Source organism: Microtus oregoni, unplaced genomic scaffold, assembly GCF_018167655.1.
Source record: "Microtus oregoni isolate MIOR12 unplaced genomic scaffold, Mior012 000006F_ref0000085, whole genome shotgun sequence".
NCBI lineage: Eukaryota > Metazoa > Chordata > Mammalia > Rodentia > Cricetidae > Microtus > Microtus oregoni.
In genome coordinates, this window is record NW_024543065.1 from 52,188,269 (window position 1) to 52,214,280 (window position 26,012).

General features: G+C 45.4%; 1 protein-coding gene across 1 annotated transcript; it reads right to left on the reverse strand.

Moving 5' to 3' along the window:
• Positions 1 to 989: 989 nt before the first annotated feature.
• On the reverse strand, positions 990 to 10,587 carry LOC121449937 (60S acidic ribosomal protein P1-like). The gene is made up of 3 exons (XM_041654596.1): positions 10,436 to 10,587; positions 2,021 to 2,091; positions 990 to 1,310 (listed from the first exon to the last, which is right to left on the reverse strand). The coding sequence occupies exons 1-3, from the start codon at positions 10,585 to 10,587 to the stop codon at positions 1,015 to 1,017; spliced, it is 519 nt and encodes a 172-aa protein (XP_041510530.1). The 3' UTR covers positions 990 to 1,014.
• Between the last annotated feature and the right edge of the window lie 15,425 nt (positions 10,588 to 26,012).

The following is a 26,012-nucleotide window of genomic DNA, read 5'->3' on the forward strand; positions in this document are numbered from 1 at the left end:
AGGAATCCAAAGATGGACTAAAGCAAGGATACCAGCTGTCTGTAAACGGAGGTGGCTGTTCATTTCCCTACTGCCCAGACTTTAAACAATTACACAGAAACTATATTAATTACAACATTGCTTGGCCAATAGCTTAGGCTTTTTATAAACTAACTCTTACATCTTAAATTAACCCATTTCTATTATTTTATATTTTACTACGAGGCTCGTGGTTTACTGGTAAGGTTCCGGCGGGTGGGTGTCTTTCTCCTTTGGTGGCTACATGGCGTCTCCCTCACTCCGCCTTCTTTCTCCTCTATGTCTGCTTAGAATTTCCACCTTGCTCTACTCTGGGCTGCCATAGGCCCAAAGCAGCTTTTTTTATTAACCAAAAATGATAATGAAACATATTCACAGCATACAGAGTGGAATCCCACATCACCTGTCTTAGTTACAGCTTTCATTGCTGTGAGGAGACACTATGACCATGGCGACCCTTATGTAGAAAACGTTTGATTGGGGTGGCTTGGTTACAGTTCCAGAGGTTCAATCTACTATGATCATGAGTGGGAGCATGGTGGCATGCAGGCAGTCGTGGTGCTGGAGTTGAGTGGTGCTGGAGCTGAGTGATACTGGAGCTGAGTAATGCTGGAGCTGGGTGATGCTGGAGCTGAGTGATGCTGAAGCTGAGTGATGCTGGAGCTGGGTGATGCTGGAGCTGGGTGATGCTGGAGCTGGGTGATGCTGGAGCTGGGTGATGCTGGAGCTGAGTGATGCTGGAGCTGGGTGATGCTGAAGTTGAGTGATGCTGGAGCTGGGTGATGCTGGAGCTGGGTGATGCTGAAGCTGAGTGATGCTGGAGCTGGGTGATGCTGGAGCTGGGTGATGCTGGAGCTGGGTGATGCTGGGGCTGGGTGATGCTGGAGCTGAGAGTGCTACATCTTGCAGGCAACTGGAAGTCAACTGAGACACTGGGTGATTTTTTTTTTTTTTTTTTACAGATTCATCCTTTTATTAGCCATGGTATCAAAACGTCTAGTCAAAAAGACCAAAGCCTATGTCGTCATCAGACTCCTCGGATTCTTCCTTCTTTGCTTCCACTTTCTTGTCCTCAGCTGGGGCAGCAGCGGTGGAGGGGGCAGGACCGCCTGCTGGTGCGGCTCCGGCTGCTGGAGCCCCTACATTGCAGATGAGGCTCCCAATGTTAACATTGGCCAGGGCCTTTGCAAACAAGCCAGGCCAGAAAGGTTCAACATTGACACCAGCTGCTTTAATGAGGGCATTGATCTTATCCTCGTCGTCGTGGAGGATGAGGGCGGAGTAGATGCAGGCTCAGAGACGGAGGCCATGTTGCAGACTGCCGTCACGGTGCTAGTAGCCGGATGAAGTGAGGGCCTCACCCCAACGCGGCCTTAGCTTCCTCGGAAGAACCGAGCACCTTGGCGGCAGCAGAGGAAAAGGACTGGGTGATATCTTGAGCATAGAAAGTCTCAAAGCCCTTCCTTACAGTGACACATTTCCTCCAACAAGGCCACACCCACCCCAACAAAGTCACTTATAGTGCCACTCCCTATGAGACTATGGGGGTCAATTGCATTCAAACTTCCACACCACTGAAGTCCAATTTGGTGAACCAATGAGTTTTATTGTGGGTTATTTACGGGAGTATTGGTGAGGAGTTACTTACAGGAGCAGAAATGACTCAAAGATAGCTCATCACTAAAGCCCACGCCTGCATGAGTGACAGCTCACTGATCTGGAGCACACTGTACAGCCTGCAGGCAGCTCAGCAGGGTGGGGAGTGTCTTTCCCAGGCCCAGCTGGTCTGAGAATGACTCTCAGGTCTTTACTGACTATATACGGCTGGGGAGGAGGGGCCTCAGATATCTGTCTGTTTGGGGACTTCCTGATGCTTGCCCAGTTGGGTTTCACATAGGATGGAGGGTCTCATCTCCCTTAGAACATCCTATTGTTTCACTTCCCTTTGCCCTAAGAGGCCTCCCTCCCAACCCTGCTTCTGTCCTGGGAGCTCAGACCCTACCAGACAGGATGGACATCATGGAGATGCCACTCAAAAAATCGGGCTTCTGACAGATATTGAGGAGGGGGTCTCTGGGTGGGTGAAAATGAGGATGGCAGAACAAGGAAATGCCGGTTGTGTTGGAATAAGAAAAATTACTTTATTTATTTATTATTTATATTTGGAACAGAGTTTCTCTCTGTAGCTCCAGCTCTCCTGGAACTCATTCTATAGACCAGGTTGGCCTCTGAACTCACAGAGATCCACCTGCCTCTGCCTTCCGAGTGCTGGGATTAAAGGTGTGTGCCACCACTGCCTGGCTGCATTTGTTTATTTATTAATTTATTTTTGAGACAGCGTCTCACTAGGTAGCCCTGGGTGGTCTGGAACTCAATATGTCACTGCCCTCTTCTGAAGCAGTGGCTACTCAGAACTTACTGAGCTATGAGGAGGGAGAAACTAGCAGCAGCTATTTTTTTTTCTGTAGGTTACTTTTGAATTGTTTGATTGGTGTGTGTGTGTGTGTGTGTGTTGGGATTTACTTAGAGGTTTGTTTTTATTTTTCTATGTTTTACTTGTATGTATGAGCTCTTGTCTGTGTGAGTATATGCCACCTGTGTGGGTGTTCTCAGAGACCAGACCTGTGATGCGTTTATCTAAATTGTTCTATTATCAGTAAAAACCTGGGAGCCAGATATTGGGCTAAAAAACCTGATAGATCAAGAAAACAGCAGAGGTAAGACTAGCTAAGACTCTCTCCAAGCTTCCCAGATTGAAAAGACTGAGAATCTTTCTAAGCCCCTCCCTCCTCCTTACTGTGCCTTCTATTTTTCCTGGGTTCTTCAAAATCTCTACGACTATTTCCAGTCAGCTAGTTGCTGATTCTGGTCCCTGATTCAAGATTAACTTTATTAACAGTCTCAGGGTGTAGCTGAACACGTAAAAGGGGGTGAGGATGCAAGTCGAATAATCCCAAACTAATTCCAAAAGATTTTAGTTATTATTTTTTATTGTAAGGGGAAAACTCATGGAACAGAAATGAGAAGTCCAACTTCAAGGTGTGTAATGCAGGAAGGAGAGAGAGAGAGAGAGAGAGAGAGAGAGAGAGAGAGAGAGAAGAGAGGTGGGTGGGCTGGTGGTTTTCTCTGGGTACCCAAAAGATCATGCCCCAACCTGGTCCAGCCTCTTAAAGGTCATTGATTGAAGGTGGTTTCCCCATCATTGGGGTGTCATGATGTCATCAAATATCCTGCAACAGATCTGAGCAGAGGAAGTGGAGTCCCTGGCACTGCAGTTACAGATGTGAGTGGTGGGAACTGAACTCTGGTTGCTTTTGAGAACAGAAAGTGATCTTAACTACTGAGCCATATATCCTCAATTTTTAAAATTATTTCTTCTTCTTCTTCTTCTTCTTCTTCTTCTTCTTCTTCTTCTCCTCCTCCTCCTCCTCCTCCTCCTCCTCCTCCTCCTCCTCCTCCTCCTTCTCCTCCTCCTCCTCCTCTTCCTATTAAGCCTGGGTCCCACATAGCCCAGGCATACTGGTTATGAATTAGACACCAGCTTGGGCTACAAGGTGAGACCGTGTCTCAGAAACCCCAACCAGCCAAACCTAAAGAGCCCCACGTCCAAGGTGACTGGTGTCATCCACAAGACCTCCATGATTTCTGGGGGTCCACCATAACCTCCCCTTGTCTGGGTGCATGGGAAATCTTTTTTTTTTTAATTTGGAAATTAGCTGCACATGCAGAAGACATGTTTTGTCTTCTGCCCAGCTTACAAGGCAAAGCAATACATTTTCTGCAGTCCCTGGACCTCAGCACCCTGCATCCCTGTGTCCATCCCAGCAGGAAACCAGAGATGTCACACATTGCAATGAAGTCAGTCAGCTGGCTGAGTTGGTCAACTCCCAGGGAAGTCACAGAGATGCACCTGCCTCTGCCTCCAGAGTGCCACTTCTGCCCAACTTTGGGAGGTCTCATATTGTAAAATTGATCACAGGTACCTCCTTACCTGGGAGAAAGCAGAACCAAATCCTCCACCTCTTGAACCGAAATGGTCTCGTGACTTGCTCCTGCCAATAGAATGGCAAATGGTATGTTCTAGTTCTGAACTTGGTCCACTGGAGGGCTTGCAACCTGTTAAGGTTTGCCTAGCTGAACATTCCCTTATTTGGTCACTTCCTCCTCCTGAGGCTGACTATTGTTGACTGAGGTTTCTGTCCCACCTGGTCTTGCTGTCATTCAGTCCCAAAGAAACACACAGAGGTCTACATTAATTATAAAACTGATTGGCCCATTAGCTCAGGCTTCTTATTAACTCTTATAACTTACATTAGCCCATTATTCTTGTCTATGTTAGCCATGTGGCTTGGTACATTATTTGGCGAGGCAGTCACGTCTTGCTTCCTCTGCGTCTGGGTTACGACTGTAAGATGAAACTTCCCTCTTTTTAGAGTTTTTGTCCCTTCACCTCTACTTGCTGCCTGGTCGCCCCACCTAGATGTTCTGTCTGGCTACTGGCCAATCAGCATTTTATTAACATAAGATTGACAGGGGACAAACCATTGTCCCACAGCAGACTATCACTGTCCAACGACCAGAGTAGAAAAGTCCCCCCTTTAAAGGCTGCCCTAAGTAACATTAAACACCTCTTCCCCTGCCTGTGGGCCCTCCTCCCCACTGCTTTGTTGGTCATTTGTCTCCAAGATGTTCTCATCCTGTCCTGAGATTCCTTTCCTGGGATTTATGCCATTACAGGTCAGTAGTACATCAGCTGCATGTTCCTTATCTCTGTGGGTCAGTTCTGCAAGATTGTAATTAATATAGTTTCTGTGTGATTATTTAGGTCTGGGTGGCTACAAAATGAATGTGCAATCTCCATTTACATAATAGTGCCCATGTCTGGGGCATAAATCCACTTACAACCTAAAAAAAACTTAATAAAAAAGAGAGGGCTTCTAGACCCACAAAAACGGAAGCCAAGCACAGCTTCTTCGTAGCCGCATTTTTTCAGAGAGGCTCTGTTTGTTGGTGGTGAGTAGAGGTGTGGCTTCCTTTAAGAGAAGTTTTCATGACTCAGCAAAAACTTCTTTAAGAAACAGCTTCTTGGTTCATGCTGGCAGGACTGACTTTGGCTCTTTTGGGAGGTCCTGACTTAGATGGGGTTTTTGAGCAGTGTGGTACTAGTTGCTTAATGGCAACACAGACCCACTGTGTCCCTGGAGATGGGGCGGTGAGCATGTCTCACAGGGGAGATGAACATATCTCCACCATGTTGGATGGGGCAGAGCAAACAAGCAGGGTCTCCAGAGTTAGTCCTAGCCATGCCCACTTAGCATTAAAAAAAAGGTGCTCCTGGTCAGAAAATGATTAAAAATATGCAGTAAAGACAGATTCCAACAAAAATAAATCTCTGAACAGGTCATAGTGTGTTTAAAAAGTGTATGTAGGCTTGGGAGAGAGAAGAAAAAGAATATAGACAGTTATAAAAAGGAATCAATAGTTTAAAAAATAAAGTCTTTAAAGAGGCAATAAAAGTAATATAAAAGAGTACAGAGCCATAGATTAAAGGAGTAAAGAAATAAGCTATGTAAAGATGAAAAATACACACAGAGTCTGGATTATGTGTATTGTTGTGTTTTCTTTCAATTTTTGGACTACAGAGAGACATTTGATTTTGGGGGCTGCTAAGTTAAACCAACATAAAGATATCTTGACTTCAAAATTTGAGTCTAAGGATGTGTTACTTTGAAAGAGGTTCTGCTTTTGTTTCTACAGAGGGTGGGAACCTGTGGAATCCTTCCAGACTAAAGTAGTTTAATTAAAGAAGACCCCCTGAATGGTCTCTGTGAACCCTAAAAATACTTTGCCCAACAAACAGCAGGAAGCAGTTTGTAGAAAGCTATGCCCAAATTACCAAAATGATTGTTTATAAATGTTTTCATTTAAAGGGGGTTATGATATATAAAAGAATACTTTACATTGGTATGGGTCTTAGTCTATTTGATAGAAATTTAAGGTCGATTTTGTTATGTAACACCCGATTCTGTGTTACACCCTTGGTACAGTTCGCTCGCCACTGTACCATATGTGAGCGGGCAAGGGCCTGGAGATTGAAAGAACACACAAAGAGACCTGGGTCATTCCTAAGGAGGTCAGCCGAATGCCGTTTATTCAACCTTGAGGAAATCCTTATAGACCTAGCTGCTGCACAAGGATTTCCGCCCAGGCAGGTGGGAAATTACCATGTCAAAGATGGAGTCAACAATGCCCTACAGCTAATCACCAGGTGGGGCCGGGGAGCACAGGAACAAACACAATGCTTTAGTTAGCTGGCTGACCAGAAACTGTCCTCAAGATGCACCCCAGGAACAAGGGTAGACCCGGGCCCTACATTGTTACACTGTATATATGTATTTCTGTTCTTGTTTAAGGTATTATGTTTGTGCAACTCATTTAAAAATGTAATGTATAGGTAAGAAATACAGATTAATAGATATTATCTATAATAAACTTTTAATTACATTAGTTAGGCTTTCTAGATATACAGAGATATATTTCAGATGGATATATACTCTTCAACTCTTCAAAGTCCTACAGAATAAGACATTTAAAATGTTTTAAAACTTAGACTTTTCTTGACAATGAGACACATCTGCCAATGACTTCAAGAGGATGATGGGCATTGAAGAGTCTTCTTATGGAGTTTGCAAGTCATTTGGGCAAGAAACTGTTCTTGCCTGAACTGCTTGATGGTATGCTGCATGAACTGTGAAGTAATAAGGGCGGCGGGGCTGCGTCCCCAACACCCCAGCCGCCTGCCCGGCTAGCTTATGCCCCGAAATAATTACATGGACACTGTATTCTTTTAATCACTGCTTGGCCCATTCTCTTCTAGGCTAATTCTCACATATTAATTTAGCCCATTTCTAATCATCTGTGTATGGCACCCCAAGGTGCGCTTACCAGGAAGATTCTAGCCTATGTCCATCCTGGGTCGGAGCTTCATCCCGGGAGCGGGACATGGCGTCTCTCTCAGGCGTCTGTTCCAGAGAGGAGAGCTGTCAAGACTCTGACCTCACTTCCTCTTCCTCCCAGCATTTTGTTCTGTTTACTCCACCCACAGGGCCAAGCAGTTTCTTTATTGGCCAATGACCTTCCTCCATCAGAACTGGACATGCAGGACCCACAGAGAAATGACTGCTGAACTTTCTGGAGGACAGGATGATCCTTCAGGGTTCCTGCGTCACAGAAGAAACTGCCAGACATTCTGCAGGACACAGAAGAAAGTGATTGACAGACTGTCAGTATAGGCAAAACAGATCTTCAAATTTCCTGCATCACTGAAAAGTCTTCCAGGTGTTTTGGGCCTGTAGACTAAAGATGGATGCCCCAAAATTATAGAAGAACTTTGAATGACTGTCCAGGCAATGAGATGTCTCTGTCAGTTGTAAAGTATTGGAAGTTGCTTACAATGCACTGTATCCTGTGTACTTAAGTAATATTATATCCTTCTGGGGTCTTTGTTGTAGTTGAAGACTGATATTTATAGTTTTCTTTAGTTATGAAAAATAATAAATTAGATATAAATATTGTAACTATAATTCTTGCTTGATAACTGTTTTGTTATATGTAACTTTACTGTGTTAAAGTTAAAACCTTCCTTTTATTTAGACAGAAAAGGGGAGATGATGTGGCATGTCCTTCTGTATATTTAGTGCTTTTATTGGATAATGAATAAAGCTGTTTTTGCCAGTGACTTAGCAGAATAAAGTCAAGTGGGAAATCTGAACAGAGATATACAGAGAGAGTAGGTGGGCTCAAGGAGATGCCATGTAGCTGCTGAAGGAGAAAGACACCATGCAGCTGCCCAAGAAGCAAGAGGTAACAAACCGCAAGCCTTGTGGTAAAATACAAAATAATAGAAATGGGTTAATTTAATATATAAGAACTAGTTAGAAATATGCCTAAGCTGTTGGCCAAGCAGTGTTGTTGGGGGCCTGGAAAGTGAACGTGCAATCTCCACATAGTAAAGTTTAAAGTCAGAGATTGTGACACATTCAAAAGTTCCTCGATTGTTTAGGATTATTTAGGCTAGCCTGAGTTTTGGTTTTCCTTAGGAAGTTGAGGATTGTTCTTTCGAGATCTGTGAAGAATTTTGCTGTAATTTTAATGGGAATTTGCATTGAATCTGTAGATCGATTTCAGTAAGATTGTCATTTTTGCTATGTTGGTTCTACCTTCACAAGAGAATAGGAGATCTTTCCATTTTCTGATGTCTTAAATTTCTTTCTTCAAAGATTTTAAGTTCTTATCATACAGGCTTTTCTATTTGTTTGGGTAGAGTTACTCCAAGATATTTTATGGTATTATTGTAAAGGGTTATGTTTCTCTGGTTTCTATCTCAGCTCATTTATCATCTGTGTAGAAAAGGTGCATTCTGGGTTGTTTTCAGATTCTGTCTATGACAAAGTAATTCTGCTGTGAACATAGTTGAGCACATGTCCTTATGGTATGGTTGAGCATCTTTTGTGTATAGGGAAAAAAGTGGTATTGCTGAGTCTTAAGGTAGTTTTGTTGTTCTTAATTCCTGTTTGTCCTATGGGGGTAAAGACGGTTACGCGAGGAAAAGACACAGACACGCGGCGGTCCCACGTGGGTGCACTTTTAATGGAGGAGGGGCAACAAACAGGTGGGGAGGGGCGTGCAAACACAGTAGGAAAGGCGGGAAGGAAAAAAGGGACAAACTCGTGACGGTCCTTGCTTTTAACGGGGAATGCAAAGGCTTCTGGGAAATGTGTTCCACGCTTGCGTGCGCTGGAGTCCAGAGGGATGTTGGGGGTTGTGTTCTCGCAAGGGAACAACAAGTTTATTGCCTAATTTTCTGAGAATTCGCCAAACTAGTATCCAAAGTGGCTGTGCCAGTTTGCACTCGCACCAGCATTGGAGGAGTGTTCCCTTTACCCACATTCTCTTCAGCATAAGTTGTCATTAGTGTTTTTAATCTTGGCCATTCTTGGAATCTCAGAGTTGTTTTGATTTGTACTTCTCTAATGGTTAAGGATGTTGAGTTTTTTTGGGGTGTCTTTCAGTCATTTTAAATTCATCTGTTGAGAGTTTTTTTGTTTAGGTCAGTACCATATACTTTTATTGGATTATTTGTTCTTTTGATGACCAATTTCTTGAATTTTTTTGTATATTTGGAGTGGCTACGTAAGGATCTTTTCTCATTCTATAGGCTGATATTGTGTCTTGTTGACTATGTCCGTGGCTATACAGAAGCTTCTCAGTTCAGGAGATCTCATTTATTGATTGTTTCTCTCACTGTCTGTGCCGCTGAGGCTGTAATTGAGATGCACCAATGCATTCAAGTGTACTTCTAACTTTTCTTCTATGAGGTTCAGTGTGGTTGGTTTTATGTAGAGGTCTTTGATTCGTTTGGATTTCAGTTTTTGCATAGAGATGAATATGGATCTGTTTTCATTCTCCCACATGCTGATGTCTAATTAGGCCAGCACCATTAGTTGAATATGCTTTCTTTTTTCCATTTTCCTATCAGTTAGACAAACTTGAAACTTAAGAGGAGAATAATTTACAAACTTCTAATTAGATATACAATGGCTAAAGCCTTAATTATAATATTCTTATGGGAGATACTGAGCTACAAAGTAAAATTCTTAAAGGGAGCAATGAGCCAATTTCCAATAGACAGCTTACAAAAACTGCCAGACGGGTTCTCAAGCAGGTAGAGTATATTAATTATGATTCAGCCTTAGCAAGCATGTATATTAAATATAAAACTTAATCTACAGGGGTTTTATGAAAAAAATAATTTGCCTTTTATGACTGCACTTTCCCATTTTGCCAGTTAGGATGTTAAACTCTTAATTTGAAGCAGTAGCTCGTCTAGTACAGAGGAGCCCGATGGACCTAGGAGATGATTTAGCAGAGAACTGACTATGGTCAATGTTCCTTATACTAAGCAACAGATTAACGGATAATTTTAAGGTGGCGATTCTTGGACAGTTGTGTTTGTTCAGTTTAAAGGTCAGAGTAATAATCTTTTCCTAGATAATCATTGCTGCTGTTCTCACAACTATATTTTGCTAATGTTTTAGCTAGAGATCCCTGAAAGATCTAAATTTTACGTGTGGCTCTGCCAATGGAAGAACTGCATATATGGTTAATAATGAAAAGGAATTGTGGAGTGTGTCATGGCTCCTTGAAAACAAAAGGATAAACGTTGCAAGCAGATCTGCTGCAGACAGATCTGGCATGGTGATCTTGCTAAGGCAAGGTGGAAAAGCTCTTGTAGTGAATTATGAAAAAATCCCAGCCCATATTAATTTGGGGTCAAGGATGTGTTTGTGTTTTTTTTCCACAGAAAGATGATAAAGCTGGAAGAGATGACAGCATACACAGCAAAGGAGAGGCAGACCTGATGACACGGTAGCTGATAAAGTCCTCATAGAGAAGTCGGAGAAAGGAGTTGGAGAGGAGTCCATGGTCCAGTCTCCCCTGCCCCCACACAGAGGAGTGCCTGACCCGCGGGACCTCCTGCTGCTGCCACTCTGCGCTGCAGGGTGCCATGCTGCACTGAGGGACAGCCGCTGAGCTGCTTCCAGACATTTTGATTGAAATATTGGACCTGAGAACTGAGACCTAAGCTCTCCCCTCAGGGAAAGAAAGACTCAATAAGGAATGGCCAAAGCCCTCTTCACTTAGAGGAGGCGGCCTGGGGGTTTAACTGCTGCACAGAGACTGGAACTGGAATCTGACAGCAGCAATGTCACTGGACTCTCACCCATCAGAAAAGCTTTTCTTGTCTTTTGATTAATATGGATTTAAGAAGATTGTGATATGTTAATTGTGGATTTATTGTTAATTATGTTATTGACCTGGTGATGTTTGTAGCTGCTTATAAGATGTAGAGAAAAGTTTGACAAGCCCTGTAAATGATTGAGTTTAATACATATGTTAAGAATTTTAGATTTTGATGCAATGTAAAAAATTTAAGAGGTGCTCTAGACCAGCTGAAGGAACATTTTCAACTCAGGTGATCCTCCTCTCCTTTAACTAGGAGACTATAGTCTTTAGGAGCATGAATGTTCATAAAACATTATGATCTTTCCTGACTAGAAAGTTTGGCTCTGAGACACAAAGCCCAAAGGTATCTCTCTCCCCTAATGTCTTTTGTTCACAGAGGTCAGCAGTCAGAGACCGGTTTGAAACTTCTTCTCCCCAGGTGCCTAAGACAGTCATGAATGGAATCCCTGTTCCAAGGATGGGTAAATTTGGGTAAATGAAGGAGTCTTTGCCTAAGGCAGACGTGATCATATGTCCTGTTGCAGAAGCACATGTTTTATTAAAATTAATAAGAAAGAGTGGATTGTAGGGCTGTATTATACAGGCCTATATTTCTACATTGTATGGTGGCCAGAATTTCAGGCCACAGTCTGTACCTGCCACACAGGATGTGGTCACTTAGCCTTTTCCGACAAACTGACGCCATCCTAAACAAAGGGTCAGGATACACTAATGTCGCTCTGCTCCTTCTTTTTAATTTGGGAGGTCACCTGGGAAAGAGGTGTTAATTCTACATGACAGAGAAGTCATAGGTAGGAAGACGTGACAAAATGGGCACAGAAAGGTGTGGATGTGACCACAGTCATTCTCCTGGTTACCTAGGAAACAGAATGCTAATGAATTTCCCCCTCAGTTTATGTTTTGGTATTAACGCTGTTTAGGGAATAAACACGATTTTTAGGATGTGAACTTAGGACTTCATGAGGGATCCCTGAAAACTTCCTCCTGATAAGGTCATGTGAGTTGTGTCTTTATTCCCAAACCTCCCTCCTGCTTCGAGAAATAATTTATGGTCTGGGCTGGCCCTGGACCACAACAAAACTAAACTAAACCCTTTTCTTGCCTACCGCGCTCATGGGGGAGCTTACTACAGCAACAGGAGAGTCATTAGTACAAGTGATAGAGAGGCCAGGAGTGATGGTTACAGTGCTTGGTGGGTAGAGACAGGAGGGTCGGAAGTTCAAAGCCAACTCCACATCCAACTGGAGGCCAGCCTGGGCTACATGAGACCCTGTCTCAAACAGAAATGGATTGATTCTTTTTGTTGTTGTTGTTTTTAGATAGAGCCTCACTGTGTAGCCAAGACTACCCAGGCTGACCTGGCACTCACTTGTGGCAATCCTCCTGACTCAGCCTTCTAGAGTGTTTGGAGTACAGGTCTATACTACCAGGCTTTTTTTGTCCCTCATGCTATTGTTTTTGTGCGTGTGTGTGTGTAGTGCCTGTGTGTGCCTGTGTGTGCCTGTGTGTGTGTGTGTATAGTGCCTATCAAAGCCAGAAGTGGGTATCGGATACCCTACATCTGGGGTTAAAGGTGTTATAGATCTCATGTAGCAGGCTTTCTGGGACTTCCAGCCCTCAAATCATGACACAGAGATTTACTTAATATTAATTATGAATATTAATTAATTATAATTAATTGTTTCTAGCCAGTTTTTTCTTTAATTTAAAATAACCCATTTCTATTAATCTGTGTGTTGCCTGGGGCTTGTTTACCTCCTTTAGGTACTGTCCATCTTACTTCCTCCACGTCTGACTGATTGACCCAGGCATCTCCCTCTCTTCTCCCTCATTCTCTCTCTCCCTTTCCCTGTCCCTCTCCCTCCCCCCCCCCAGATTCCTCCTCCTCCTTTTTCTCTCTGCCCAGACAGTCCCGCCTATTCTTCTCTTGCCTAACTATTGGCCACTCAGCTTTTTATTAGAACCATCAGGTGCCTTAGGCAGGCAACTTGAAACAGCAACACATTTTCACATTGTAAAGCAAATGCAGCATAAAAAATTGTAACACTTCTTTACACAGTTAAACAATTATTCTGCAACACAAACAAATGGAACACATGGTTCTATTTCACAACAGTCGCAGGCAGTGCAAATATCCAGAGATGATCTCAACCTGGACTGTAGGAAGATTTTTAGATACAGGCCAGCATTCCTCAGCAAATTGTGAAACCAGTTACCACCTGCCAAAAGAAGTCATTTCCTTTGCCTCTGGCAGAAGGCTACCTATGCGCCAGATCCCAGGCATCTGTTAGACATCTCAAGGCCCCAGGCCAGTCTCCTGCCCCTTCCCTTCCCCAGCAACTCACCTTCTTTACCACCTGCTATTCTCTACTATACCCCCCTCCCCCACTTACTCTCTATTTCCACTGTTCTCTCTCTTACCCCTTCTTCCCTTGTTTTGCTCTTATTCTCTGACCTCACTTCCTCTCTGAGGCTCTCGCTCCTCTCTCTGCTCTCTGTTAGCGTTCTATATCCTCTGTTCTCTCTCCCGCTCCTCCAGCCCTGGTCATGCTCAGCCCACTTCCTTTCCTCTCTGCTCTCTCTGCTGTCTCTCTCCTGCAGTTAAAGCTTTAAGCATATGGAGCAGTAATATCAGTTTCTTTACCAAGTCCCCTCACATACATTCTGTGTCACCCAGGTGAGCGCTGGGAACTGAACTCGGGTCCTCTTGAAGAGCAGCCAGTGCTGTTAACTATCTGACGACCTGAGTTCGATCCCTGGAATCCACAGAAAAGGTGGAATAAGAGAACTGAGTGAATACAGTGGTTCTGTGACCTCTGCGTGCACACGATGGCACCCAACCCACACACTCACGCTAATAAGAAATGTGTTTTCGTGTTGGTTAAGAATTCCAGAATCTGGCCGGGCGGTGGTGGCGCACGCCTTTAATCCCAGCACTCGGGAGGCAGAGGCAGGCGGATCTCTGTGAGTTCGAGGCCAGCCTGGTCTACAAGAGCTAGTTCCAGGACAGGCACCAAAGCTACAGAGAAACCCTGTCTCAAAAAACCAAAAAAAAAAAAAAAAAAAAAAAAAAAAAAAAAAAAAAAAGAATTCCAGAATCTGTGACTCGGCTCTAGAATTCTGTCCCTCATCCAGCAAACTTCAAAATTTTATTCTCTCAGTTTTGTGTTGTGTGAAAGGCGTTTTGCCTGCAGTGATGTTGTTTTTAGGGGACCATGTGTGAGCCTCCACATGGGTGCTGGGAACTGACTCTAGACCCTTTGCAAGTGCAGCCAGTGCTCTTAACTGCTGAGCTACCTCTTCAAACCCCATCCAAATTTATCATGATGATGATTTTGGTATCTAGAGCAAGGAGTTTCTCCATGTTGCCCTGGTTGTCCTAGAACTCACTCTGTAGACCATACTGAACTTGAATTCTCAGAGACCTGCTTGCTTCTGCTGGGATTAAAGTCATGTGCCGCCACTGCTGCCCAGCCACCCCCAAACTTTTTAAAAGTCAAGTATAAATTCTATATTCCCTTGGCAAGAATCCACATACCCCTACCAAGGCCTAACACAAATAGCTAACCCCTCCATGACTCCTGGGTCAGAGAAGGTCTGTGGCTGTGGGGAGGAGACTGAGGTGGCTTGTTGAGGTTTCTTTGGTCAAGACTTGAAATGGGGCTAGGGTGTAGGCCTTGGGAAGCTTCTCCCAGAGTTTGAGAGACGAGGGGCCCTAGACTTGTATGAAGTCCCCGCATTGCAGTGGTGGGAAGTATGCCTATGCAGGAGAAGCCTTAGTAAATGACCCACACTGCCAGCGTTCGGAAAGGAAAGAGCAGCAGAGGGCTGTGAAGGGAGCTGATGTCTCTCTTGGGTCACACCCATGGGAAAGAAGAGCTCCTACTTGTCTAAGCAGAGAGGCTCAGGGGTGGTAGGAGATCTTGCTGAACTTCCAAAGAGCAGTGGTTTCCAAGGAGACCGCATTCAGAAAGATTCATTAGTACACACACAGTCTCCCCCAAAACTCCGTTAGGTGCAAACACTTGCTTGGGCCTGTCCCTTTCTCCCTCTCTCTGCTCATGCCCAGAGGGGCTCAGGAAGCAGCTCTTCAGTGGAGGAAGGTCACCTACCCAGAGAGAGTAGGAGAAGAATCATTGGAGGGTCTTTATTCCCCTGCAGAGCAAGCCCTGGCCTAGGACCAGGAAGGCTTTAAGCTGGGTAGATTTGGGGGCTTTTTTATTCTCATTTATGTTTTGCTGGGTTTTGAGACTGCCTTACTGTGGAGCCAGGCTGGCCCAGAACTTGCCGGCTAGACCAGTCTGGCCTCCAGCTTTCTGTGCCCCTCCCCCGCCTTTGCCTGTCACGTGCTGGGATTGCAGACGTGTGCCACCATGCCTCCCTCAGGGCTTTATGGACAGAGCTGGACATTTTTGTTGTTCTCTTTGGAGATCAGGTCTCATTACAGAGCCCACACTGGATCCAGACTTGTGAGATCTTCCTGCCAAACCTTTCAAGGGCTGGGATTACAGACCTGGAACACAACATCTCTGGGAACTTTCGGCCTGGGGGAGGAAGCAGTTTCTTTGTTACAGGAAGCCTTCTCTATGATCTCCTCCATCCAGACAGCTGCATTTCAAAGCCTCTTTCTCATCTCCAAGTGTGACCTGGGGAAGCTATGAAACCTCTCTGAGCTACAGTGTGGACACTGCCCCCTACCCACCCTCCACGCTGTGTAGCAAGGACGCATGTGTGAGCGGTAATGTCACTGAACAGACCACCTCCTTACTGTGTAGTGAGGACACATGTATGGGAGGCTATGTCACCGTCCCTGGGGAAGCTATGCAACCTCTCTGAGCTGCAGTGTGGACGCTGCCCCTACCCATCACCCTCCATGCTGTGTAGGGAGGACCAGCCTGTGTGGGAGGTAATGCCACCATCTGACTGGCAGGTAGATGTGTTTAATTGCAGTGACCACGTGCTATGATGGCTGCTACCCTCCTGTTACCGTGATTGTTTTATTACTGTGCATGATGTGGGGGACACACGCACATGCCCCAGTGTGCCAGAGGACAGTTGTGTGGTGAGTTCTCCCCTCCACTGCTGTGGGACAATGGTCTGTATGCTGTCACTTGTATTTTAAATAAATGCTGATTGGCCAGTAGCCAGACAGGAAGTATAGGTGGGGGGACCAGGCAGGAAGTAGAGGTGGGACAATGAGAACAGGAGAATTCTGGGAAGAGTCAGACTGAAGTAGTCACCCAGACACAGAGTAAGTCAGACACAGAGCAAGCAAGATGTGACTGCCTCGCCAAAAACGGTACCAAGCCACATGGCTTACACAGATAAGAATTATGGGCTAATATAAGTTATAAGAGTTAATAAGAAGCCTGAGGTAATAGCCCAATAAGTTTATGATTAATGTAGACCTCTGTGTATTTCTTTGGGGGCTTAACGACTGTGGGAGCTTGTAGGACAGAAACCTCAGTCAACACTCCATCTTTTTCTTATTTTTTCTTTTCTTTTTCTTTTTAGTTTCTCGAGACAGGGTTTCCCTGTGTAACAGCCCTAGCTGTCCTAGAACTCACTCTGTAAACCATAAGAGTTCTCTTTACCTCTGCCTTCCAAGGTGTGCCACCACCACCTCCCGGCCCTCTCCTCCGACTTTACATGGGTTTGGGGGACTGAATTCAGGTTGTTAGGATTTAATAGCCATTGAGCTATCTTACTCCCCACCCCAAACCCAGTTTTATTTTCAAGACAAGTTGTCCTGTAGCTCATGCTGGCCTTGAACTTGCATTGTAACCAGGATGACTTGAATTCAGGATCCTCCCACCTCCTCCCTACTCCCTAACACTGGGATCACTGTGTGCACCACCACACCTGGTTATTTTGGTGCAGGACCTTGTGCAAGCAAGGTGAGACCAGTCCTCAGCACCCGATAGGTGAATGTTCGTTTATGAATTTGAGACAAGGTCTTGCTGTGTAATCCTGATTAGTGTGGCCTTCACTAAGTAACACAGGTTGCCTCAAATTCCCAGCAATCCTCCTGCCCCAGCCTCCCAGGTTCTGAGATAATGGGCACGTGCTACTGTGCTGGACTGTGATAATTTTATTAGTATTTGCATAGTTGGAGCACGGCGGTACTCCGCCAGAAAGGGACTGCGCTCTTGAGTTCTAATTCTGATCTTTGCCAGTCTGGAGAGACTGACAAGTGACCAGCCCTCTCTGATCTTCTATTTCTTCTTTGTAAAGAACTAGTCGGGCCCTTAAGGCAGGAAGGGTGTGACTGAGAACAGCTGGTAGAGGCAGGATGTGCCGTGGGCAAACACCTGGGATTCCAGTGGTGGAAGGAGGGGAGGGGCTGAAGCAGGAGGATCTCAGGAAGTTTCTGGTCGTGTGGGGCTACCTAGTGAGACTCTGTTTTGAGAAACGCTGTCTCGAAAATCCAAAAAAGAAAAAAGAAAAAAAGAAAAAGAAAAGAAGATCCCTTCTCCACAACAAAAAGAAAACTGGAGAATTTGGTTTCATAACCTGGAGGTCTGTGTGTCGGGCTTTATGGGTTCTCTGAGGATGTCCTTTTTGTCCCCAACCTGAGGTGAAGCCCACCTGTTAGTGGAAGTCAGGAATGAGGCCACAGCCTGTGTCTGGAAGACAGTTCATGTTGCCCTCTGTCTCTGGACCTCTCAGGAAATTCTGGGAAGAAGAACCTTATGGGCATGCAGGGTCTTTTATGGGGCCTCAGCCACTTTCCTACCCTGCTGGGCAGAGGCCCCCCTTACTCAGTCTTTTCCTCTCGTACCCCTATTAGGAAGGGGAACAGGATAACCCAGGTCTCCAGGATAAGGGTCCTACCCACAACCAGCTCAGTGAATGCCGAGGAAGAAAGGCGTGGCGTTATATATAGCCCTGTCCCCTCACTCCCATCAGAAGGACAGGCAGCCAAAGGTCAAAGAGATAGATGACAGTTGGGACCGCCTCTCCTCTTCACTACCAGGTTCTAGGCCTGTCAGCTCTGAGCCCAGCTCTGGAAAAGGAAGATGCTGCTTGTGATGCTGTGATACAGTCACAGAGACACCACACCTAGTGACGCTGTGATACATCACAGGTACACTGCACTTAGTGACGCTGTGATACATTTACAGGGACATGGCATTTAGTGACACTGTGATACAGTTACAGGGACATGGCATTTAGTGACACTGTGATACATTTACAGGGACATGGCATTTAGTGACACTGTGATACAGTCACAGGGACATGGCATTTAGTGACACTGTGATACAGTCACTACCTGGATGCATATGAACAACCTCGGGGGGCCACCTTGCTCACCCAACCTCCCCAGATGTCCGTTGCCAGTAGCAACTAGGCAAGGGGTAGGGCCTTGAAGATGGACGCTAAAAAGAAATCCCACACTAGCTCAGAATTGAGTATAATAAAGGTTTATTTATTTAGGGGTAGACTCACAGATCACAGTCCTCTACAGGAATGGGTAACAGCAACAGAACCAGCAGACGGAAGAGAAAGTGAGCACATGCTTTAGTACAAGAGGCCACGCCCAAGTGGGCTGGTATCTTAAAGGCTACTGGCTGAAGGAGTTCCTAAAGCACCTCCCCCTTTTGTTTAAATAAGAGAGTTTTAAGCCTAATACAAGATTATATACAATACTGGAGAGATGGGTCAGTGGTTAAGAGCATTGCCTGCTCTTCCAAAGGTCCTGAGTTCAATTCCCAGCAACCACATGGTGGCTCACAACCATCTGTAATGGGGTCTGGTGCCCTCTTCTGGCCTGCAGGCATACAGACAGACAGAATATTGTATACATAACAAATAAATAAATAAATACATATTTAAAAAAAGATTATATACAATAAGAACAAATATTAAGTATAAAAATTAGAATAAACAATATCAAGCAAGAAACATACAATAAATGTTTCAATAATTATCCTATCCTAAGGAGTTTAAGTCTTGTATTAGAAATAGCTTGGCCAAGTCATGAGAGGAAAGTAACTATGACTATCTAGTCGTCAACCTCATCGAAGACCAGGATGGCAATATTCTCTGTCATTATCTAACTTTCAAGTTTATTGATTTATTAGTCAAATAGTTACCTTTGTTATGAGAATTTGGTAAAATGCTGTATGTGTAATAATCCTTATTGTTCAGCAGCAACCAAATCCAGGAGCCAGAAGAGAAAGCAAGTGCCTACTTTAGTGTAAGAGGCCACGCTCAAGTGGGCTGGTATCTTAAAGGCCACTGGTTGAAGAAGTTCCTACAACAGCCCCTCATAAGCCCCCGCCCACTCAAGCTGGAACTGTGAACTGGTTTGCTTTGTGCTGGGAACCACAGCTTCAGTGAATTCATCTGGGAGAACACTCTGATGCATCTGGAAGACAGTGTGTTGCTGTTGGTGTTGTCCCTGCCCCCCCCCCCCCTTGTGTCGTTCCCTTCCCTTTCCCCTTCCTCCAGGTTTTACCTGGGTGTCTGACTCTCTCTCCTATGACCTGAACAAGAGCAACAGCTTTACAGGGCAGGTTCTACACAGAGGCAGAGAGAGCCTGCCATAGTGCCCAGGACAGGCAGAGTGTCACATGCTTCTGAGGCATCAATAAATTGTCTAACAGTCACGTCATTTTGTGAAGCTCCTCCCATCCAGTTCAACAATGACAATTCCCCAAACTAAAGTAACTCATTTTTCTAAATCCATGCCTTGCCTGCTCAGTCGACCCCTACCCTCCCAGTAATGGCTTGTAGTGAGAGATGATTATTGGTCCCCTGCAGATCTCTCTCTCTCTCCTCTCTCTCTCTCTGTCTCTCTCTCTCTCTGTCTCTCTCTCTCTCTCTTTTCCACCTCCCTCCTTCCTTCCTTCCATCCTTTCTTATTTTTGTCTTTTCTAGATAGGGTCTCTTTCTACAGTCTTGGCTATCCTGAAACTCACTCTGTAGACCAGGCTGGCATCAAACTCAGAGACCCACCTGCCTCTGCCTCCTGAGTGTTGGGAGTAAAGTCATGTGCCACCATGCCTGATGAATCCATGGGTTTTTTTTTTGAGACACAGTTTTAGCATGTAGCACTGACTGACTTGAGATGTGATTGCATGTGTTTAGCTTCAATTCAATTGCCATATTGTGTCCATTAGAAGTGGGCCACTGGATAGACTCTGTTGTTCTTTTTAAAGATATAGGGATGGGGGGAGGGGGAAGGCTGGTCCTATGAGGAACAGCCATTCCCATGAGGGGCTGTGGTGTTGCAAGGAGAGCCCACTTGTTCGTCCTGGCTTCCCGGAACCAAAATAACCACACAGAAACTAAATTAACTAAATCACTGCTTGGCCCATTAGCTTTAATTTCTTATTGGTTAACTCTTAGATCTTAGTTTAACCCATTTCTATTAATCTGTATATAACCACAAGGTCGTGGACTATCAGCAAAGTTCCGGCACATCTATCTCTGGTGGCGGATTCATGGCGTTTCCCTGACTCTGCCTCCTTTCTCCCAACATGCCATTTAGTTTTCCCCACCTACCTCAGTTCTGTTCTACCCTATAAGGCCAAACAAGTTTCTTTATTCATTAACCAATGAAAGCAACACATAGACAGAAGGACCTCCCACACCACTGTGGTAGGCCACCTGAAGCCTTGGTGGGGACACAGAAGGTTACCCAAGGTCTCAGCGGGGTAATGGCAGGTCACCCAAGGCATCGGTGTGTTCCCAGAGGCCTAGTCAGGTTAGTGTGTGGGAGACCACGGTGGTGAGAGACAGACAGATATGCCATGCAGAGAGAGAGTTTGGGTATAGAGTTTATTTAGTGGGTTATGGAAGGGAAGGGGAGAAGAGGGAGAGAGAGAGAAGAGGGGGAGAGACAGGCAGCAGCCACCTCTTCAGAAGAGGGACAGAAAGAGAGAGTGCAAGCTGGAGGAGGAGGAGGAGGAAGATCTGCTTGCCTCGGTGGGCAGGGCTTGTCTCTTAAGGGGACAGGGCACCCATGTGACAGGCCCGCGAATCATATCAGACTCCATACCCGGAGTGAGTAGACATGCCATTAATCTCAGCAATGGGGCCTGAGATGGGAAGTTCACCATGGGTTTGGGGCTATCATGTACTACACAGAGCCATCTCAAAACAAAGAACAGAACAAAGCAGGAAGTGGTTGGCAGCTTGTTTCTAGTGAAGCAACGACAATGCACATTGAACTTTGGAAACTGGAACTATGAAGACACATGAGCTGTCCTTGAGACACAGACTTCCCTACAGGTAAGTGTAGCATGAATATAAAAACCCAGAGACAGACACTGGGCTTCAAGCTGAAGATCAGAAAAGCAAAGCAGCCAAGCCACTAGAGAGTTCTCACCTCTATGAAATCTTCAGACTGAAAGAGCGAGTTCCTGTCCCATCCCACCTTATATTCCTCTCTAGTGCTGGTATTCAAGACGTGCACCACCACCTCCCAGCCTCGATGGCTAACTAGTGGGGCTGCTGGGATTAAAGGTGTGTGCCACCACTGTGTGGCCTGTATGGTTGATTAGGGTGGCTAGCTTTGAACTCTGATCTTCGGGCAAGTTTTATTTATTAAAACACAGTAAAATATTGCTTTAGATAAGAAAATCTGAACTCTCTAAAAACATTTGTTTTTAGGCCAGGGAGGTGATTCCAAAGGTTAAATGCTTGCTGGGAAGGTCTGGCAACCTGAGTTCAGTCCTTGGGACCCACATGAAAGTGGAAGGAGAGAAATGACTCTTGAGAGTTGTCCTCTGACCTCCCCAAGGGCCCCATGACACTCGTGACCCACCCCTCCTCCCTCCCTCCCTCCCTCCCTCCCTCCCTCCCTCCCCCCCCCCCCTCTCTCACACACACACACGCACACACACACACACACACACACACACACACACACACACACTACAGCTCATGTGCCCATGCACAAACAGAGATAATTGAAATGAAGCCATTTATTTTAGCTAGGAGTGTTTGTGCTTCTTGGTTCCATGGGGGTCGTGCAAAGATGGGAACAGACCACTGAAATCTAGCAAACCGGAAGCAAACTATATTCCAGGAAAAAAAGAAAAAATAAAACAAAACCACCGCGGGTCAGCTAGCCGAGACCACGGCCAGAGATCTGGCTTCTGCAACTACTACAAATGACAGTTTTTGAACTCCCCCTTTTTATAGCAATAAGCAACAAGCATTAGGTATGAACAAAGGAATTTTTACAATCTTCAGGTGAAACTTAGATACAAATTGCCTTTCTTTGCAATTTCCAGTAACAGGGTTTTTAGTTAGACTAGTGTTTGTATTTTAGGTCTTTGTTTCTGCCTGGCGCTCCCTGGTGGTGTTTACCCAAGCTCTGCACTCCCCCTAAGGCTGCCAGTTTCCTGTAGCAGAAGTCACATACATCCCACCTTCTAAAGGGTAACACTGCATGTATCCGGTGTTGATCACAGGTGACCTGGGGTGTTATCTTGGGGCTAACCCTCATTTTACAGAAGGAAACTTCAGCCTTTTAAACAGAGCAGCCAGTTGTAAAATGAAATAACCCACTGCTGTTAATAGATCCTAAAGCTGCTGAGAAAGCTGTTGATAGTTCGTTTAGGTTTGCAACGTTATATGTCTTTCTACATTCTAATTTCCACCTTCTAATTCCTGGTGCCTATATTTCTGTATTCCTATTCTTATTCCTAGAATCCTCACTGCGTACCCACAGTCCCAGCACCAGGGAGGCTGACACAGTATTTTCACTTATGTGGGTGTTGGAGATCTGATATCAGATCTTCATCCCTGAGCCGCAAGGCCAGCTTGGGCTACCTAAGGAAATAAAGGCCAGCCTGGGCTCCAAAAAGACAAAGGAAGCCAGGCCAGGTGGTCCAGGCCTGTAACCCCCGCTACTGGGGAGGTTGGAGGAACACAACTTCAAGGGCAGTGGTCAGTTGAGACCCCGTCAGAAAAACAAAAATAAATAAAGGGTGCACTAGACACGGTGAGTGCTGCACGCCTGTAATCCAGCACTCCAGAGGCAGGTGTACCGGCTGCAAACTCAAGGACAACCTGCTTTATGTGGAGAGTTCTAGACGAGCCAGAGTTACCAAATAAGTCTTAAACACCAGCGCTGCTGGAGCACTTGCCTCTCCCGCCTCAGTAATCGGGGTTTGCAGACATTTCAACTTGAGTCTTCCAGAGTGTACTGTCAATTTCCTTCTTTAGCAAAGGAAAACATTTCAGGTGCGTGACTCCCAAACTGGCAAACGACATTGTCAACTTTTTTTTTTTTTTTTTTTTGGGTTTTTCGAGACAGGGTTTCTCTGTGGCTTTGGAACCTGTCCTGGAACTAGCTCTGTAGACCAGGCTGGTCTCGAACTCACAGAGATCCGCCTGCCTCTGCCTCCCGAGTGCTGGGATTAAAGGCGTGCGCCACCACCGCCCGGCCATTGTCAACTTTTTTATTCTTGACAAATTTCCTTGACTTTGCTTCAATAAACAGGGTATAAGGGAGCTGTAAACCTGCATAGCTGCGCCACCTCCTGTCCAACTGTGGAACTGCATCTCATGCATGCGTTCCTGTCTCAGGAGCACTTTTTAAAATTATTATTAGTCTAGTGGTAAAAAAAAATTAAATAAAATTATTATTATTGCTTGTTTGTTTGTCTTGTTTTTCGAGACAAGGTTTCTCTGTGTCTGGTTGTCCTGTAACTTGCTCCGTAGACCAGGCTGGCCTTGAACTCAGAGACCCGCCTGCTTCTACCTCCTGAGTGCTGGGATTAAAGGCGTGCGCCACCACTGCCAGACCATTTTGTTGATTTTAAACATTTTTAAAAATTAAAACATTACTACATCATCTATCCTCTTCTCTTTCTTCATCCAACACATCCTCACTTAAAAACATATTTTTAGGCTGGGCAGTGGTGGCACATGCCTTTTATCCCAGCATTTAGCAGAGGTAGGCATATCTCTGAGTTGGAGGCCAGCCTGTTATACGGAGAGAGTTCCAGGAGAGCCAAGGCTGCACAACAAAACCCTCTCTCAAAAAACCAAAAGAAAAAAAGGTGGATCTACTTAGTTTCAAATTAAAAACATGTTGTTAAATTTTGTATTCATTTATTTTGTGTGGTCGTTTCGTTCCAGGCAAACGCCTATGCGCTATGTGCATGCAGAGCTCAAGGAGGGCAGATAGGAACATCGGATCCCCTGGAACTGCAGTTACTGAAGGTTCTGAGTTCACACACTGACCGCGTGAGTGCTGGGAACCCAACCCAAGTTGTCTGGAAGAAGAGTCAGATCTTAACCATTGAGCCATCATCTCTCCGGCCCCTACTGGGTGTTTTCTCACTGCCATGCATGCACACGTTCACTCCGCATGGCCACACAGACGAAAGCATGTACATTTCTTCATCCACCGGGGCCTGGACAGAGTCAAGGGCAACGGAACTACCCACAGTTTCCACTCTGTTTTGTCTCCATGTCTGAGGAATACTTTTTGCCAGACTCAGAGTTCTTTCCATGCGACGTCATGTATGATGTGTGTGTGTGTGTGTGTGTGCATGGTTGTTCACATGAGCACGAGGCACATGAGCAGGGTGCAGGTGCCTGTGGGTACGTGAGTGTGTGTACAGGTATGAGGCTGATATCATAATCTACTCAAAAACGCCACGAAGAGAAGTCACGCCATGCAACAGGGCTCACATAGGAGGTTCATTGGAAGAGGAGAGAGAAGGGGCAGAGAGAGGGGCAGAGACTGGTCCCTGGGGACAAGAGTGGTGGAAGAGAGAGATGGCTGGAGAGAGGGGAAGAGAAAGAAGAAGAGAGAGGAAGAGGTGCAGAAGTGACCTCGTGGGAAGGGAGAGGAATAGAGAGAGAGAAGAGAGAGGAGAGAGGGGGGGAGAGAGGGAGAAATGGGAGAGAAAGGGAGAGAAAGGAAGAGAGAGCGAGAGACAGGAGGTGTGTAAGGTCCATCTTTTATAAGGGAACGTAGCAAATGTGCACCGAAGGTGCTCTCAGCGGCTGCAGCTGAGAATGTATCCCATCAGGACCCCAAGGGCAGGCCAGTACAGACGCCTGAATACTAACAGACAGACTTTTCTTTTGGGGCTGTCAGCTCACATACCAAAAAATGGCTTGGAGACTTATTATTAATTATGAAAGCTCGGCCTTAGCTTTGGCTTTCTAACTAACTCATAACTTAAAAATAACCCGTAGTTTTAAATCTACATTCCTCCATATGCCCTCATCTCTTCTTTGTCCACCCCGGTTCCTCCATGTCTGGATGGGCACACTGCCTTTCTTCTCTGAACTCTCTGCACCCTGAAGCCCTGCCTAAGCTTTGCCTGCATAGCTAATGGCCATTTGGCTCTTTTTAAAAATTAATTATTATTTTATGTGTATGGATGTTTTGCCTGCATGTGTGTCTGTCTACCTCACGGCTTGGGAGCAGATGGGCTCCCATGGGACTCCAAAGGACCCGCTCCCTGGGCTCCACACTCAGCCTCATTGGCGGTGGTGGTGGTACGGAGAATGAGGACCCAGGGTGGACAGATCTCGAACTCCCTCTGAGTACGCCCCAAACCACTCTGGCCCCACTCCCCGCTTCCTTCCCTGCTGCGTGCCATTTCCCTGCCAGGCCTAACCTTGCCAAGATTCTCCATCAGCTGTCTCCCTGGCCTAATGTTTTGTCCTTATGTTTCTGTTCCCTCTTACAACGTCTAGTCAGCTGACACAGGTTTCTAAGACTGTCCTATTTGTTTCCCTGTTAAAATAATGTGGCCACAATATATTTATATAAGTGTGTAACTGTGTTTTCATGATGTGGATTTAAGTTTTTAAGTGCACGTGTGCTTCCAGATTACAGCAGCTCTGGAAAAATACAAACACAGGGGGAGCCACCATTTTAGAGTTCCCACGTGTGCTAGTATTCTACTGGCAATGGTAAACTGTAACTAATTGGATAAAATACACATCTAAATATAGCTTATATGCCCAGTTTAAAATACCACGTAATGGTACCTGGTTCTGAAGTGCCTTTACAAACCTGAGACCACGGCATTTTAACAGGAGCTTCCCACACAAAGACACGCCAGCTTTTGCAGCACCCTATGTGTCCTCCAAGGAGACAGAAGACCTTCCGCCTTGCCTCTGGGTTTGGCAAAGCCAACTGCACAGAAGCAAAGAAAGGCCTTTCGCCTTTCCAGCTTTCTGAAGGCTTCACTCGGGGAATC

Coding starts and splice junctions, on each gene's coding strand:
- LOC121449937 (XM_041654596.1), bottom strand. CDS start 10,587: ATGGCACCCTGCAGCGCAGAGTGGCAGCAGCAGGAGGTCCCGCGGGTC. Junction 2,092..10,435: donor ATCAGCTACCGTGTCATCAG/GTCTGCCTCTCC, acceptor TCACCCACCCAG/AGACCCCCTCCTCAATATCT. Junction 1,311..2,020: donor CATGATGTCCATCCTGTCTG/GTAGGGTCTGAG, acceptor TCCGTCTCTGAG/CCTGCATCTACTCCGCCCTC.